At 58.0% G+C, this 18,180-nt stretch overlaps 1 protein-coding gene across 1 annotated transcript in view; it reads left to right on the top strand.

Moving 5' to 3' along the window:
* The first annotated feature begins 6,619 nt into the window (after positions 1 to 6,619).
* The window catches only part of SLC4A5 (solute carrier family 4 member 5), a 41,847-nt gene continuing 30,286 nt past the window's right edge, over positions 6,620 to 18,180 (top strand). The window contains exons 1-6 of the mRNA XM_044417374.1: positions 6,620 to 6,687; positions 9,107 to 9,267; positions 10,687 to 10,839; positions 11,212 to 11,307; positions 12,455 to 12,510; positions 16,932 to 17,089. Coding sequence (XP_044273309.1) covers positions 6,635 to 6,687; positions 9,107 to 9,267; positions 10,687 to 10,839; positions 11,212 to 11,307; positions 12,455 to 12,510; positions 16,932 to 17,089 — 677 coding nt within the window. The 5' untranslated portion in view covers positions 6,620 to 6,634. The remainder of the gene's footprint in view (positions 6,688 to 9,106; positions 9,268 to 10,686; positions 10,840 to 11,211; positions 11,308 to 12,454; positions 12,511 to 16,931; positions 17,090 to 18,180) is intronic.

Below are 18,180 nucleotides of genomic sequence, written 5' to 3' on the forward strand. Positions count from 1 at the left end.
ATAAATCCCCCGGATTTGCGCTGCACGCTCCCGCACTCAGCTGTGGCGAGCAAACAGCTCTTTGTCTGTCTTGGTGACCCCAGCCAGGGACCCCATGCGAGCAGATTTCCAGAGAGGATGAGCCTGTAAAACGACCCTAAGACTGTCCATTTGCACAGTATTGGGTGATGAAGCTTCCCACCGGGAGCGTGGAGACGGTGCCTCCGGCGTCCCGGCAAAGCTGCAGGCAGCCAAGATTATATTTTGTGCGTAGACAGATCGGCTTAGGCCTTAAGCTGTGGAAAGAAAGGCGAAGACCCCTCCTTCCCTTTCCTTTCCTTTTTAAATGTCTCCCTTTGTTTTTTGTTTGCTTCCGTATCAGGCAGTTTGGTGGGGTGGTTTTGTTTTTGCAAACACACCATCAAAATTAAAGCAGGTAGTAAGTGCGGTAAACCAGTTAACAAGTTAAGCTTTTGGTCTGCGGCAAAGTCAGGGAGGGGAATCCTTGCCGTTTGCTTGTTTTTGTGGTTCACTGCAAAATTAATAAGCAGGATACCTTCTTTATCCCTTGATGGGATCTTGGGAAGTTCCTGCCACGAGCATGTAGCACAGCAAAGGATGATGGGCTCAAACGGACCGGGCAGGCATTGTGGCCCATGCCAGCAATCTCTGTGGGCCCAAGGAGAATCCGGCACGGGCCAGGCTGCTGCCCTCGCGGCTTCTCACTGAGTGGGGCAAGGCCCTCCGTCTTCCTTGGATCAGGGAGAGCAGCTTGGGGGGCCCATCCACCAGGCGAGGCACCAAGGGTCCCCACATTCCTCCCTGCCACGGTATGCAAGGATCAGGAAGGCAGAATTGGAGAGGCACCAGCTTCGACCTTTGCAGCTCTGCTCTGCAAGCCGGTGGGCACAGATTCAGGGAAGTCGCACCTGGGGTTGGCGAGATACTGTGAGGGAGCCAACGAAGAGCATGATGGGTCCAGTGCAGCATGAATGGTTTCTAGCACACCTACAGTTTTGGCTGCAGGCCCGTGTTCCCTGGGAGGGCAGCCCAAGTCTTGGCAGATCCCCCTGGCTGGGAAAGGGCAGCTGCAGGCGAATCTGCTGCTGGTCACCTCCCAGTCTTCTGTGCTGACCTGGCCTGCAATCGCTGTGAGAAAGGGGAGGCCGGGGCAGGAAACCGTTGTTCGTTGTGGCTCCGAGAAGCGGAAGGATCATGCAGTGGGGAGACGGCGTTTCAGGGCTCATACCTGGTGGAGGGGGGCAGACCAAGCCAGTCTGGGGGGAGACCCCTGACCTTGGGTGGCTGCAGGACTCGGAAGTCACTGCACTCCGAGGAATGTGTCTGCAATCCCGCCAAAGGCCGGGGAGCGAGGGCCTCCGGCAGCAGCTACCTGCTTCCTCGGGCAGCGATTTCAGAAGTGTCGGGCCAGTTGGAGGGGAGCGGCTGCGATGAGCCAAGGGGAGTAGACCTGGAGAGTCAGAAGGCCGCGGGTTTTCGTGCCCTTGTAGCAAACACTCCTGTGGGACAACAGGTGTCAGGTCCGATACAACAAACGGCTAAGGGAAAACTCTTGGTGTTGATATCCCGCTGTAAATGAAAGGCGAAGGCAGGAAGAACTGCAGTGGCTGAGGGGGAGACGGGGGTGGAGCACGCTGCCCCACCCCATTCTGAAAGTGGGGGGGGGCTTCCTCCCTCGCAGCTGGGCTGGCTGGATCAGGCCTGCCACCTCAGTAGCTCCGCTGTCACATGCCCGACCAGCGGCCCTTCGTTGCATCACCCCAGTTTGATTGATGTTGCTAAATCGAGCCTTGCGCAGTGACCTTTGAAATCCTGGCCTTTGGGCAAGATCGTGGGAGAGGGCAGCCTCCCGCTTGGAAATGATGGGAGGCAGGTGGGTGCTTCTGCCTCAGCGGTGTGGGCTGGCTGTGAAGGGAAGTGGCCGTGTGTGCTGGCATTTTGGACGCTGTGCGTCAAGACGAGCCGGCCGAGAGCGTGCGGTTCCCCGCACCACGGTGGCTTTCAGCCCTTTGCTTTCCGGGGTTTCCACAGGCATGGTCCAGAAGAGCTCCGAGCGGGAGGACGGCCACACCACCAGCCCTCGGCATGGGGTCCAGAGACCCCGCTGGACAAGCGGACGGTGGCGCCAAGCCTGCGGGCTGGTGGGGTGCTTCTCTGCCTGCCTGCCTAGGGGGCATGGGGGGCTGCAGGTGGGGCAGGCCAGTCCTCCCACGTGGGCTGAAGCCCCGGAAGAAGCTTTGAACTGAAGCCGTAATATAAGCAGCGACGTTGTGGAGAAGGCCTCGTTCTGGGCATTTGGGGTTTAGCCCGCTTCTTGGCCTGCCCTTCCAGCAGCCCCCGCCCTGGGGATCAGGGCACCTGACCAGCAGTATCGTGCCTGTGGATAATGGGCCACGTGGCCTTTGGAGCCTGGTCTTTGGCATGGCTTCCTCAGCCACATGGGTCGCGGTGGTAAGGATGCTGTGGCTGGGGAGGAATGTATGGGAGAGCCCTCTGTTCTGGGCCTGGACTCTCGGGGCCCCGTGCAATGGGGTGCCAGCCGTGTGGGTGCCGTTGCAGTGCGTGCTTTTGCCCCTGCAGGAGCAGGGGGGCCCGAGCTGCCTCCAGACGGCCACGGCGGGGCACGTCCTCCCCCTCCCTCGCCATCCTCTCTCTGCTTCCCGGGGGAAGCCCCCTTGGAGCTCCCGGGGGGATCCGTCCCGGCGTGGGCTCTTTCCAAGCCGCACTTTTGCTTTGGCGATTGCAGCGAGAGAGAAAATTAAACTTCCCAGTGGAGGAATACAAATAGTGGGACCAACGGTCTTCACCTTCCTCATAGATGAGGCGAGAGGAGAAAAGCCAATTTGCTGCCAATTTGCTGCCAAATTATCTAGGGAGCCGAACGAAAAGAGGGTCCCAGTGTGGCTCCAGAAGGAGCCCCCAGAGTGGGAGAAGCAGTGCATGTCCGTGTAAACAGGGCTTAGTAAACTTCCATTTTGCGGACTGTGTTTTGTTTCCGCCATAAAATGTTAGTCAGCGGACTGAGAAGGAGAGCAGCCCAGTGAAAACGTTGGCCCAGCTGCTGTTCAAGCCACGTTCCGTCTGAAGCACAGCTAGGAAAGGAACGGAGGAGAACACGTCGCTTCCACACTGCATGCTGTGTCCACTTTAGGAGCGCTGTGTGAGGGGTTGCCACTCCAGAAATCTTTGTTGTGGAGTTGTGGAAAGGGCACAAAATACAACTGGAAATAATCAAGGGCAGAGAAACTCCTCTGTGAGAAGGTGCAATGCCTGGAAGCATTTTGCTTAGAAGTGAGGAAAGGTGAGACACAGGTGTACCAAGCCAGCTGTGTCTGCCCGCCAGAGCCGGCGTTTTGTAGCTAGCTCTGCCTGGTGGATGTAGCAAAACCGAAGTAGATCTTGCAAGCCTAAAGCCAGCCTGCCCATACTTAGGAGGAGCTTTGGAGACCTTCATATGAACTGTAAACACACGGACTGGTGCCAGTGCGGGCATCTTTTCCTCCTCCCTCCCCTTCCCCTTTCCTTTAGCATCATGTGTTTTAGATTTGACGTCTGAGGGGAGAGGCTGATTTGTATTTTGTCACTTGTAAGCCACTTTGTAAGCCTTCGTGGATGAAAAGCTCGGTGAGGAGGGCCTTAACGGGAAAGGGCCCCTTCCCCTGCTGCCCAGTGATGCTCGGGGGTGGGGGGAGCCGAGAGGCCACAGCCCAGGCTGCCTGCAGCCCAGTTGCAGCAGGGCAAAGTCGGGCCCACTGCCGGGGGGGAGGTCCGCCCACCTCCTTTTGAGATCATCTTCTTAGCCCAAAGCCCCGGGTGTGACCGCCAGAGAAGGTCTGAACCCGGCCTTTGGAGCCCCTTGGACGCCGCGCGATCTCACCTGCGCCCCGGCAAGTTGGCGTAAAGGCTCTTAAGTGAGCCAAGCCGCCGACCTGCGATGCCGGAGCGGCGCCTTCTCTCTCGGGCCGCGGCCACGCTTCCCGGTGGGAGCGCAAGCCCGTGCCCGGGCCCTCCGGCTTGCGCTTCTGGCGCTTGGGGTGGCGGGGGAAGCCGCCCCGCGGCCCGGCCTGTGCTTGCCCCGCCGGAAGGGTCCGTTTCGAAGTTGGCCCACTTCTCGGCCCCGCAGGGTCTCCCCAGCCGCCCGGGGAAGCGATCCCACCCAGAGCGAGGGCGTGGGAGCCACGGAGCGGGGAAGGGGGCTGCGGCCGCGCTTGTCACCCTGGGCTGCCGACAAGCCCGGAGAGGCATCCACGGGCTGGCCGAGGCGGTGGCTTGCCAGAAATCCGAGGCTTCCCGGGCGGACACGGGGGCTCCCGCTGCGCGCCCGGGTGAATAGCAGCGTTTGCGCTGCGCTGCGCTGCTCTCCGTCCCTGGCGCGCCCGCCCGCGCCTGCCGTGATCAGGCCCCCCGAGGGATCTGCCCAAGCCCCGGAAGGCTGTTCTCTCCGGAGTGGGCAGCCCCGCCCTCGCAGCGCCAGATCCCTCCTCTTCCAGGAGCCGGGAGCAGCGGGGGGGGGGGGGGCGCAAGGTCGTGGCAGAGGACGCAACGGAGGCGTCGGTGCTGCCCTCCTGCGAGCAGGCTTACTCACGCGTAGGCGTCTCATAGGGATGCGTCCTGCTCGCGAGTCAAGTGACTCGGGGACCCTCGCTTCACCTGTCGCAAGGGGGCGAGAGAACGCGCCGTCCAGCGGTCCCGACAGGGGGCGCTCGTTCGCCCGTCCCTAGGTGGGCGCGCAGGGGCAGCGGCTGCGGGGGCCGAGGGCGCGGGCGCCCAGGTGAGCCTGCCTTGCCTGCCAGGCACGTGCGCGTCCCGCGGGCGGGCAGGGAGAGCCGCGAGCGCGTCCGGAGCAGCCCACGCCTTGTGGGGGTGGCTGCCGCTCGGGGGGCCGCACGTGTGGCCTGAGCTGCCTTGAGCCAGACTGGCCCTGACCTCCGCGAGAGGCCTGCCTGCCCCCAAAAGCATCTCTCCGCAGGCCCGCCATGCTGCCCCCTTCCACGCGGATCTGCCCACTTGGGCCCCTCTTCGTGCGAGGGGCTTGGCAGGGATTGCCGGTAACCTTTGCTCCCCTGCCTCCTGAATGGGTGCACTGTTTGTCACAGGTGCTCCTCCGGGCAGCTTAGTCTCCTTCCCAGGGTATTTTATTCAACTCCCTGGAACAAGGAGCTGCTCTTTGCCCTCTCCTGAAATCACGTGCCTGGTGGACGCAGCCTTGTCTGATGTAACCGCCAGCTGCCTGAGCCCTAAGGGGGCTGCCTATTTGGGGGTCCGGATTCCCGACATCTCTTTGGTGGGGGGTGTCATTTCAGTGCCAGTGGCTTGGTGCCCAGGCAACAGCAGTCGTATCCTCTGGAAGGAACTGCCCCTCCCAACTCCTGGTCATGCTTCCAGGGGCTATTTTTCCCCAGATAATTCCCGGGACGTGCTTTGGGCATCACGGGCAGGAATGATCCCATACAGCAAGGAAGGGAAGGAGGGCAGGAAGCAAGATTGGCGGGTGGCCATGGCATTGAGAGAACTGCTGATGGGGAGGGTGCAAAGGGGCCCTTGTCCAGCACCCCCAAAAAACCGGATCCAGCACTGCTAACTGCTGTTGGCACTCCCTCTGGGGCCCAGCGGGCTGGGGCTGCAGCAGTGGCTCTCCTTGGGCTGGCGATAGGCAAGCCAGTACCCCCGAGGGCACTGCAGGCCGCCCTGTCTGTGGGGGGCTGCGGTCCTGCAGCTGTTGTCCGAACTGTGAAGGAGTTGTCCGTGGTGCTGAGCCCTCCCCATGAAGTTGGGCTCAGGTTCTCCCGAAGGCCAGCCCACAGCCAGGAGCGGCTCCGCTGTTCTGCCAGCCTGGAGGGAGCCTCTGTCCCCTGTTCCATGACAGCTGACTTCCGGCTTCTTGCCCACGCTCCAGAAACCTCTCAGGCACCCCTTCTCTCTTCCAGCTGTCAGAAGGTGCAGGGCAGGTGCAGGGAGCAAGCAAGGGGGCTTGTGGGAGAAGAGGAAGCTGTGGGGATGGGGGCAGGGGAACCTAAGCATGCGTCTCTGCTCTAGCCTAGTTTTAACCCGGTCAGCTCGCCTGGGATCTGCGCTCGTTTCACAAGGCTACGGTCTGCATTCAGCACAAGCGAGTGCTGTCCAAATCACGCAGTGGGGCGCGATGCACACTCGTGGGTGGGGAAGCCCAGGCAAGCGTGGGACTGCCTGGAGGGCTGGGCAGCCTGCTTGGCCAGCCGCAGGCCCCGGCTTCTGCAGCCCAGGGCGTCTCCACACACACGGCCAGCTAGGGCTTCTCTAGGTGGTGCAATCGCCGCCGTTCCGCTTCTGCTTTCAGGAGCACACTGCCAGGTCTGAGAAGCGCTTGCCCTTTGGCGCAGCTCAGCCCCAAGAAGTCTGCCTGGGACCTCCGCAGCCGAGTTCTTCAAGCAGGTACAGCCTTCCCAAAGGCTGCGCCGCTTGCTAGAAACCTTGACCTCCTGCGGGGCCCCTCAGGAGCAAGCGAGTGCCGGGTGCCCAGCAGGGGCACGAGCTGCACCAGTCTGCCTAGCCGTCACTCTCTCTCGCCCTTGATCCAGTGTCTCCAGCTGCTGAGCGCCTCCGGTACATCCTGGGCGAGGATGACGACCCCCCCAACCCCACGCTGTTCACTGAGATGGACACACTCCAGCACGATGGAGAAGAGATGGAGTGGAAAGAGTCGGCCAGGTAGGAGAAACTGCCCCTGCGGAGGCCAGAGGGCCCTTCGATGCAGCCCTGCCCATGGCTGGATCTGTGCAATCGCTTCTCATGGCTTGAAAGAGGCCTTGATTCACACACAAACCACAGGTACTCTTCAACATTTTAATTAATGGCTTAGATGAAGAAGAACAAGGTAATTAAATTTACAGATGCCCCAAAGCTGGGTGAAATAGCAAATATCCTGAAAGGCAGAGATGGGAGGGGGGGCGGGTGAGGCTCAATAAGAATCTGGGCAGCGAATGACAGAATGAAATTTGGGAGGGACCAGTGCCAAGCCCTCCACTTAGCAGCAAGAAACCAAATGCACCCGCTGCGACGTGATGTTGCAAATGGGCAGGATCCTGGGGCTGCTGCAGATCCCAAGCTGAATATAGGCCAACCACGTGCTGCAGTTGCAAAATGGGGAAACGCTCTCCCGGGCTGCCTGAACAGACGCCTCCCTTCCAAACATGTGAAGGACTGGTTCTCCCGCACTCAGCTCTAGTCAGGGCCTGGAGTCCTGTGTCCAGTTCTCAGTTTCTGAGTTTTAAAAAGATGCAGAAAAACCAGAAAGGGTACAGAGGAGGACAACACGGATGATTCAGGGACTGGAGGCAAAGCCCTGTGAGGAGAGATTGAGAGCACTGTGCCCGTTCAGCCTCAGGAAGAGAAGCCTGAGGCGAGAGATGTCAGTGCTCTGCACATACCTGAGAGGCTGTCACAAACAGGAGGGCCAGAGCCTCTTCTCGTGCAGGACATGGAATAATGGACCAAAGTTAAAAGAAACCAGATTTAAACTAGACACCAGGAAGAATTCCCTGGCTGTCAGACCAACACCACCATGGAGCCTGTTGGCTGGGGAAGCTGTGGGCTCTCTCCCACTGGAGACATCCCGAAGTGTCTGGGCAGCCACCTTTGTATCCACAGGATAGTGCCCTTGAACATGTGCAGAATGCTCTTCCTTACCAATCAGCCTAGCAAACACTTCCATAGCCCCAGATATTTTGGACTTCATCACCCATCAGGCCCAGCCAGAGTGGCCAGTGATCAGGAATTCTGCGAATGGGGAGGGATCGCCACCTAGAAACTGACCCTCGGCTCTTCCTCATGCTCCAGAGGACAGAGCCCCTCTTCCAGAAGGAGTCTGGTCGTTCCTGCCACCACCGGGGCTTCTAGGTGCCCAGCCCAACCCAGCCCAGCCCAGCCCAGCCCAGCCCGCAGAAGGGCCTGCTCCCTTCTCATGGTTCTGCCCACTGCCTGGGTTCGTGCGACTGGCCGAGCCACAGCAGTGCTTTGTCCCGGCCCAGCCATGGCGCTGCTGGCCTTCCTCGCCGAGGCGCGTGCGGTCCGTCGAACCCTCCCGTGACGCTGCAGCTCGGCTGCACTGCACTGCGCGACCCCGGACAGTGCTCTCCATGGTGCTGACACAGGGAAAGGAAGGCAGGCCAGCCAGGGAGCCCCCAGCCGCTGTGCGAGGAAGGGGCGGCACTGCCGACGGGGAGTGAGGCGCCGTGGGGCTGGACTTCTGGTGGTGTGGCTGATGGGGCCCTGCCCGGATCAGGGCCTGGGCGGCCCTGCCGGTGCTGCAGAACGAGGAGCACCTTTGCGGCTCTCGCAGGGAGTGGCTGAGGAGCCATCCTGCCGTGAGCTGGAGGCCCCGCAGACCAGCGGAAGAGGCACGCCCCCACTGCCGCTCTTGGGCCTCTGCATCAGCACGCCTCGAACCTCATTCCGGCCTCGCTCAGCTGCTCCTGGTTGCTCCCGTTGTCCCCCCCCCCCTGCTCCAGGTTGATCCTGCGTTCCCTCACCTGCCCTTGCCCTGCTCCTGGTGTTCCTGCTCGCTCCCAGTTGCTCCTGCCCTGCTCCAGCCCACTCGTGTTGGGATCACCCTTCCGTGACTGTTTCCCTGGCATCAGGCCACGGGACTGTTCCTGGGCTGTGCTCTCGCTCGCTCTCTCTCTCTCTCGCCTGCAAGGTATTGGACTGCCTGACGACCGCTGGCCAGGCCACCAGCCTCTAGCCCAACTGAGTGGCAGGGCCTGGTCTCACACCAGCACCAGGTCCTGGCACTCTGCCTGCCCCAGCCAACACCCAGGCCCAGCCCTTGGAGACACTTGCCAAGAGGGCGAGGATGTGACTGGCCCAGAGTCACCAGTCGGCTTGCTGAGTCCCAGCTCCGCCCTCATGGGAGGCATGTCATGAGCGGAGCTGGCTGGAGCCAGGGTCAGACTAGATGTCCCGGGAGACCCCTCCTGAAGCTCTCTGGTCCTCTGTTTCCAGCCCCCTTGCCAGGGAGCTCATCCCAGGGAGCTCAGCAGGCTTCCTTCCGTGAAAGGGCCATGCTTTGAGCGTGGAACTGCCGCCGTTTACCCCGCACACTATTTGTGGCCACTTCTTCCTGTTTCAGGTGGATTAAGTTTGAAGAGAAGGTGGAAGACGGAGGGGAGCGATGGAGCAAGCCGCACGTGTCGACCTTATCCCTGCACAGCCTCTTCGAGCTGCGCACTTGCCTGCAAACGGGCACCGTGCTGCTCGACCTGGACGGCTACTCCTTGCCGCAGATAATAGGTACGGCCTGCACGCAGGCGAGAGGCGCCCGTGCCTGCGGGCCTGCTGCAGTGCACCCACGGAAGCGACTGCAGCCAGGGAGCACGACCTGGCAGTAGGCGCGTCCTGTGCGAGGGCGTAGGAACGAGGGGGGTTGCTTCCGATTGCATTCCATGCCGCACGTGCCGGGTCTGACAGGCCCACCGGCCTTCTGCTTTTTTTCATGGGCCATAATCTGCATCATTGTTAAAAATCTGGGGAAATACGTGCAACATTCAAGCCTCTGCTCAGCAATTTGTGCAATGGTGTGTGAATCATCTAAATGCGTGCAACGTGCAAAGAGAAGCCCTGAGTTTTGCACTAATCTGGAATTAACTGTGAGGGCGGCGTGGGTGCATCCGCAGGGAGAGGAAGGGCTGCCATGCTGCACACATGAAATGCAGAACGAGAACGAGAACAACTCCCTGGATCCCACGAGTAGCCCTGACCTGTGCAGATGTTTGCAATCTGGGCAATTGCAGCTGAGATACTCAGTTTGCAGCTCCAAACATGTGCCAGTGTTGGAAATTTCCTGGGCACTGGGAACAAGGCCCGGTGCGGCCCTCTTGTTGGTGCTGGGTCAGAAATGCGTCACGCATCCACTGAGTGCAAGGAGTGTTCTCCGGTGCCACACACTGGCCACGTCTCTGAGATGCTGTCTTTGGGGGAGGAAGAGCGCATCGTCAAGCAGAGCACACTTCTGCATGAAAGCACAAACCTTTGGCTTCATCAAGGAGCTCCGTGCACAGGGCTTGGTGGTGGAAGGTGGAAATCAGAGACCGGTGCTTCTCGGCATGTGCACCACAGGCTGTCGGGGATCATCCACTGCCGGAGCACCTCAGCATCTGGATCATCTTCCTACCCGTGCCACATGTTCAGGCTCCTGGCTGGTCCCGATGGGCAAGTGCGGTTCTCTTCCCGTCGGCCCAGCAACAAGCCTGAGCATCCGGGGGTCCGCACCCTTCGCCTCGGCCTCCAGTCTCTCGGCTCCTTCGGTCTACAGTTCCTCATCCTGAAGTTCAGACCTGCCATTGCCTCACACCTGTCAAGTGGCGAACATGGCTTCTCCAGAAATCAGGCGATGGGGAAAATCAAAATTGATCCCCGGAGGCTCTGGGACCACTTTTTGCTGCTGGGCTTTCTTGTTACAGAGCTTCCTTAATTCCATTTGTGTCTTGTTAGTAGTCTTTGATTTCTCCTATGACAGAAAGACAGGGCAGACACACCGGAGGGAATGTGATGTAGCAATTGTTTTTTAAAAAGGAATATTAAAATGGCTGATTGCATTCCTGAGAGGCCTGGAACTTTTGCTCCATCCTCAGGAGCATCAGGCACTGACCCGGGAGCAGGCGGGATGGTGGATGGGGTGGAACCAAGTAACGTGTTGTATTTCCTGCCAAGATGATGTCATCGAGAAGCAGCTCGAAGATGGCCTGCTCAAGCCGGAGCTACGGGAGAAGATCAGCTTCGTGCTGCTGCGGAAGCACCGCCACCAGACCAAGAAGCCCATCCACCGATCGCTGGCCGATATCGGCAAATCCGTCTCAAATACGAGTGAGTGCCTGCGTCCCGGAGTGGCTGCCGGGGCACCCTCGAAGCTGGGAGTGGGGGTGCTGGCCCCCCAGTAACTCTGAGGCCATGGCCAATTCCTCGCACAGCGCTTCCTGTGGCCAAGGCCAGGTGTGCTCTGTCGTGAGCCACGCACGAGAGGGCACTGCAGCAGGGCGAGAAGGGACGGGGTTAACTGTCTCTCTCCCAGGCTCCCCAGCCTTGCTCCAAGCACGGAGACTTAAAGGGCTGCCGGCCAGTGCTTCTTCCCCAGGAGAAGGGCGCGTGGTGGCTGGCGATTCAGCCCACCCATCTTTGGCCTGTCCTTCCCCTCGCTTACCTCCAAGCTTGCCTTCCCCTTTCCCTTCTCCTTCGCAGACCGCAGCCCCACCCGGAGCCCAGCGACGGGGGCCAGCTTCCACCGCTCCTCCGAAGACCTGAGGATGAGGCAGAGCGCCAGTTATGGGCGATTGCGTGAGTTTTGCGCCAGCCCTGCCTCACACGGCTCCCCACACAGTTTCCGGCAAAGCTGCCTCAAACAAGGGGAGCCACTGAGCAAGAGAGATGGTTTATTACGCGAGGACTGGGAGGGGGGTGAACCAGCCCCAGTCCTGGGGGTCCAGCTACCCTTCGTGCATTAAAGGGGTTTTGCGTGCCAGGCAAAAATGCTTCACCCCAAAGTAGGGGAACATTTCAAGGCCAAGGGGGCCACAGATGACTTTCTGCTGGAGTCCAGAGCATCCTACTTCTGCTTGGCCCTGTTCCCGATATGAGACCTCCCTGCAAAGACCGGAGGGAAGAACACGTGGCATGTGAGGCCACCCGGCCCCTGACGCATGCAGCACCCGGGCGGGGCTGGTTGAAGTTGCACAAACTGAGATTGAAAGACGTGGTCGACGAGGGGGGCTTAAAAGGCAGAATGCTGAGCTCGAGCGGTTCGCAGCGGGAAGCCCCAGCAGCCCCCGCACCTGCTCGGGCATTTTGGGGTGGTCGGCAGCAGCCCCCGCTGCACCGTTGCTTGGTATCCTCCTGGCAAGAATGAAAAGGCAATTTTGCCCCCCAAGGGTCTTAACAGGCACGTTCAGTTTTCAGAAGATGGATTTACACTGATTAATGTCTTAATCTGTTCTTGTCATGCCATTCTTAAACCTAGTTGGACTGTATTTGGCAATCAGTTCTTTCTGTGGAAATTTTGTATTTATACCACATGAGGCCCTTTAAATGGTTCGTTTTAAAATTGTAGTCGTTAGGAAGTCCCTGTATCAATTCCCGTGCAAGTTTCCTAGCAAGGGGAACCTGCAGTTGGGGAGAGACCGCGCCCATGGCGCACGACTCCCAGGTGAGCCCACGCAGGGCGCTGCCAGGCGAGGGGCTGCTTGCCAGCCGTGTGGACCCTGCGGCTGCCGGGCGGGCCGGCTCAGCGCCCCCCTGGCCTGAGCTACCCAGCCAGGAGGGGAAGCTCCCCTGGGCGGCACGGAGCTCGCCCCTGGACTGGCACAAACACCCGATGAAAATAGCCGGCACACAGACTGGCACAGCCGCAGTGCCTTTCCTTTCAGCCTTAAAGATCCCCGGCCCCCGAAATAAACAGCTTCTCATCTGCATGTTTTTGCATCTTTAGGCCATGCCCAGAGCAGGAGTATGAATGACATCACAGAAACACCAAGCACCGACCAGGTAGGAAGCTGCAGGAAGCCTCTGCTGAGGCCCAAGGTGTCATGATTGGCCTCCCAGCTCTGGAATAGCTGAACAAATTGCAAAATTCCCGCATGTTAAAGTGCCACAGAGGCACTTTAAACTCCCCCCAAAACTTCTGTTATGCTCCAAGGAAATTTTCGTGTGGCAGGCAGTTGGTTCCTGAGCTGTGGTAACCCCAGTTCCACGTGGGGTGGGGTGAAGTTGCCTTTCCAAGTGGGTCTTGTTTTCGTGGGGTCTTGTTTTCAGTTTTGCCATTTTTGCCTCCAGGGCAAGTTCTGGCTTGATTTCGTCTGGGCCAGGGGTCAGCAACCTTAAACACTCAAAGAGCCCTTTGGACCCATTTCCCACAGAAAAGAAAACACTGGGAGCCACAAAACCCTATCTAAAATGAAGATAACACTGCGTATATCATTTTTTACCTTAAAAAAACCAGACTGGTAAACCAGTCTCATCAGCAGTGAAAGCAAATGAATCTGCCCACGTACCATTAAACGTTCTGTTTTCTTCTGAAACTTTTCTTTTCTTGGATTTATCCATGGTTGGCCTACCGGGGGTCGAAAAGCTCAATAAATCACGTGCCAGCGCGCGTCGCACATTGGCGGTTGTGGCACATTGTGAGCCACCCGAGGCTTCAGCGAATGGGGCGTCATAGAAGTTTCCTAAATAAATAAATAATACTTCGTGCGACAGGGAGCCGCAGCAGAGGGATGAAGGAGCCACATGCGGCTCCGGAGCCGCGGGTTGCTGACCCCTGGCCTGGGCCCTCCTTGTTCCTCTTTCTGCCGGGCCAGAAACGCTCTCAAGCACCCTGTTTCAAAGGCATCCGCCTTCCTCACTGTCCAGCTTTCACATCCTTGCATGGTGATCAGGAATCCAAGAGTCTGAACCCTTGACTTTTGCAGAACTGCCCTTCCGGGGGGGGGGGGGGCTGGGTGAGCGCCCGATGAATGCCAGCACAGGAGCTTCCTCAGGGCGATGCTAAAAGGAATGTGAAAACCAGAAAACTGTTCTGGAGGTGACGACAATGAGGATTTATTGTGGGACCAGAGAGAACTTTTACTGGGGCAATCTGCAGAGAATTACAACATTTAAAACAACTGTTTGAACAAATAATTATCTAAAATCATTTTAAATTACTAAAAATAGATGAAGTGTATGCCTACTTAAAATGAGGTTGTTGCTGTGGGGATTTCTGTATTGCAAGAGGTGGCAAAGCTTTGTGGGGAAGATTTTGAGGATAAATATATATTCAGTTCTGACCATCCGTAGCTGGTCTGGTTGAGACATCTGCTGTTGCGTGGAGAGTTTCTACGGCTTTACTGCACTCTTTTTTCAGTGGGCAATTCCCATGATTTCCATATTCTGTGTGAAATTAATTTGAAGCAGCATTAACAGGTGATCAACCCAATGATCTGTTTGGAGGGGCCATCACAGAGCAGGGCCGTTGTCAGCTGCGTGTTTGCGAAAGGCCCCTGCCGATGCGACCGCCTCCTTTGTGCTGTAAACCGCAGGGCTGATTTCGCTGGTTGCCGGCGCCCCGCACAGGCTGCAGGGCACTCTTGCCAGGAGCTTTGCACTGGCTGAACAAAAGCAACTCTCAGAAAGCTATTTGTTTATATTTGCAGTGGCAAACTTTTCTTAGTGGATTAGGAACAATCCAGAGATTAAGTGGCAGGAAAAACCAGCAAACAGCAGAAAGTAGTTCACAAATGCATCCAGGAAGACCGTCATGACCTTCAGCCCAGGGGAGCAGGCGCCCCGTCAGGGAGCTGCTTTCGAGAAGGTGCCCACAAAGCCGAGGATTTCGCTTTGGGGATGGCAGAAGAGGCCCGGCACCGCGAAGGACAGGCTCGTGCTCCTCTGCGTTGCGCTTCCCTAACATAGTGGAGGCAGTGGCAGTTCGGGGGGGGTGGGGTGGGGGGAGATCCCGGGCCCATTCGTGGCTTCCTCAGTTATTCTCATCAAAGCCTTTTGCTTAGATGCACTTTTGTTTTTAGCCGTCCAGACAGGTAGGAAAGCAAGGGTTTTGCTTTGGATTAAACTGTTCAGACAGAAACCCAACAGGTGCAGCAGGTCAACAAAGTGCAGGTGCAAGAAAAGGATGCTTGCTTGCCATGGGGGGCTGGGGGGGCAGCTGTGCTGTGCCATCAAACAGTCTCCATGAGTGAGCGCATGCCTTCCGAACTGTCTGTCCTTCGCAGTTCTGCCCGGTTGATTTGATGCCAGTGCGGCCTGGTGGTCACGGAGCTGGTCTGGGACTTGGGAAAGCCAGGTCCTCTCAGCCAAGAAGCCCCCTGGCTGCCACGCACTCTCAGCCTGGCCTACCTTGCAGGGTTGCTGGTGCAAGGGCGGAAAGGAGGCCAGGCGGCTCTCGCAAGCCAGCCACAGAGGCAGGCGTGGCAGGAATGCGGTCCTGAGGCAGGGCTTATCCCGTACTGAATCCAAGGGGTTTGTCAGGTGGGTGTTGGGAGGGTTAACCAAGCGGCATGCGAAGTATTTTGTTCCCAAAGGGCGCCGGGCCTTAATCAGCCTACTCAGCCGCTACAAAGGGACTTTTACATGAAGTTTGACATGAAGCTTAGAGTTGCTCTTAACTCCAGCTCTCTGCTCAGTCCAAACACTTTATTGGCTTTTTCCGAGTATGGATTTAAAGGATTAGGAAAAAGGGGTGGCTGGAAGGAAGGGGTAGCGCTCCCTGCCTCACATGCCTCGCTGCGTGCCAGTGCGGAGATTAGCGCCCCCGGCCCCCCCCAGACCACAGCGCTTTGAGCCTCGCCGAGAGGAATGGGGTGACAGCCGGGGGGGGGGGGCGCGGGGGCGCAGCTGATGCCGGGCTGAACGCCGAGGGCTTCCGGCCACCGGCTGCCTTTCTTCCCCGAGCAGAAGGCGGCCGAGGCGCAGGGGGAGAAAGGGCGGCGATCCAGGAGCGGATTTCATCGAAAGCCGCCCTCCCCTCCCCGCAGGGCTCGTTTCTCCACGTTTCTTAAGATCAAAAGAGCCCAGGCCTCATTTGCATCACAACGCCTCTTAAGCTTGTTGGTAATATTTATTAATCAGGGATAGTCAAGGCAGCAAATTCCGGAGGGACGCAGGGCCGAAGGGGTCGAGGCGTGTGCAAGCCGAAGGCCCCTGCTGGGCAGTCCGAGGGCCTCGCCCGAGCAGCTCTCTGGCAGCCGCTCCTGCCCTGCCTGGGTGCTGAGCCCAGGCCCGTGCTGCCCACCCTGGCCAGCAGCAGCAGCAGCAGATTCCAGCCCCCGCCCCCAGGGGGCTCTGCACGGGGCAGGCATGCCCTGCAGCAGAGTCGCAGCTCCCCAGCAATCATACTGGCCTACCTTACAGGGCTGTGCTAAGGGTTACCGAGACAGCTCACCTCAGGCACTCAGTGCTGTGCGAATAAATATTCCACCGCAATGTTTTGTGCCGGGGAGGAAAACAGGGAGTGCTTGGCTGCTGAAACGAAGGCATTCTGGGTTAATCTGGTGCCTTCCAGGCCCAGAGCAGTCACTCCGCACCTGTGGCCACAGAGGAGTTTCCCGAAGCACAGTGCCCTCGGCACCCAGACTTGCTTCCGCATTGTTACCTGTGGCGACACTTTCCAGAGCACCCTCTGGAGGGTGACTGGACTTCCAACCCAAAAACAACCACAAGATGATCTTCACTAACATTGAACAACTCTAAATCTAGGCTTGTGGCTAGTAGATTCAAATGCTGAGAGCCACTGTGGCGGAGCGGTCAAGGGTGCAGGTCTGGGACTTAAGCAATCTGGCTTCTGGTCCCCGCTCAGCTCAGCCTTGGAGCAAGCCGGGGGGCTTTGGGCCAGGCCCCCAGACTCTCATCCCAGCCTACCTCGCAGGGTTGTTGTGAGGATGAGATGGAGAGCAGGAGGAGAATGATGTAAGCTGCTTTGAATGTTGAAAGGAGAGGAGAGCAGAGGAGAGGAAAAGCTGGGCTATAAACCAAATAAACAAGTCTATGGGGTGCAATTAATAGTAAATAGATCCTCCTGAGAGGAGGCATTGACTGCATCATCTGCGATGCACAAGCATCCTTGGAGAATGCAGGATGCAAGGAACGGAAGGACATTCTGTGTCTGAAGGAGCTGCTTGTTGCTGCCACAGGGTCCGGGATAAAAGGCGCGGATCGCTGGGGCGCTGGCTGCTGGGAAACTGGAGGAGGTGAAATGGGGCCAGACGAAGTGGGGCCAGTCGGTCAGGTCCACTTCCTTCTTGCACAGGGAAGGGCGGCCTGCTCCGCCCGCGTCCCCCTTGTGTCCCGCTCTCGTTCCTGTGGCTGCCGCAGGACCGGACGCCTCCCCGCAGTGGTGTGGCCACAAAATTTGCTGGGGAGACGCAGAGAGGAGGGAGTCCCTCAAGCTCTGTGGCCGCTTCCTTTCCCCCCAGCTCAAAAATAAGTTCATCAAGAAGATCCCCAAAGATGCGGAGGCCTCGAACGTGCTGGTGGGAGAAGTGGATTTCCTGGACAAGCCCTTTGTGGCCTTCATCCGGCTCACGCAGTCGACCATGCTGGGCGGGGTGACAGAAGTGCCCGTCCCGACACGGTGAGAGTCGTGCATGCTCCGCAGCCCCATTCAAGGCGGGGGGGGGGGGGGGATAAGCTCAGCACAAGGCCTTCCGTTAGGCCCCCTCTGGCCTGAGAGCCAGAGGGGGCTCAGGCAACTGGGTCTCTGGCAACCCGGGTCCCCATCCCCTCTCAGCCATGGAGCCAACGGGGTGACTCTGGGCCAGCAGCAGAGTCTGGGCCAGCCTACCTCACAGGGTTGTTGTTGTGGGGATGAGATTGAGGGCAGGGGGTGGAGAATGAGGCAAGCTGCTTTGTTTGTTTGTTTGTTTTTTAAGAGAAAGGTGGGCTATGCACCTAGTGAATACATAAATGGATAAATAAATTTTTGGACACTGAATCTAACGCATAGAGGGAATCCTTGGAAAGTGTGGCTTTCTGCACGGGATCCATCGTTCTCCCCTTGATGCTGTGAGAACGATCACACACTGCACACCTCCAAGCCCCATGTCAGCACACGGAGGATTTGTTAGAATTCCCTTTAACCGCAGTCTTGATATTTTGCTATTTTTAAACACAAGCTGCCAAAAATATCCCAAAATGGAGCCAAGCCAGGATGTTTAATTCCACAAGTAAATGAAGTCTCATTGAATACATGCATTTAGCAGAAAAACTACCCACCAAGAGTGGTTTTTTCTTCCCATAAGCAAATTTTCTGCTGTAAAATTAAATCTCCAGGGACTGAGGAAGCTGTTCTGGTATTGCAGGCAACAGTCATTTCTGCATGACTGCCTGGCTGTGCTCATTAAACACAGAGATTATGATTCCGAGTACATTTCGGTTACAGCCTCTAAATTTAATAAATAAATTCTCAGAACTGGGTGGAATCTGGTGGCTGGGGAAGGTGGCGCTGGGTCAGCACAAATGCAGAAGCAGAAGCAGCAGTTTCCTTTGCTTTCATAATTAAGAGCCACGTTTTCCTTGCTTTAAAACAAACGCACTCACTAACCCTGGCAATGTAACCTTCCTTGGAAAGCACCCCTAATGGCTCGCAGATTTTTTCCCGTCCCTGGGAGAAGTCTTTCCAGGGTAGAAATCTTGGCAAGGAGGAATGTTCAGAAACACCTGTGC

Source organism: Varanus komodoensis, unplaced genomic scaffold (genome assembly GCF_004798865.1).
Source record: "Varanus komodoensis strain SLA01 unplaced genomic scaffold, ASM479886v1 scaffold88, whole genome shotgun sequence".
In the NCBI taxonomy this organism is placed as follows: Eukaryota; Metazoa; Chordata; class Lepidosauria; order Squamata; family Varanidae; genus Varanus; species Varanus komodoensis.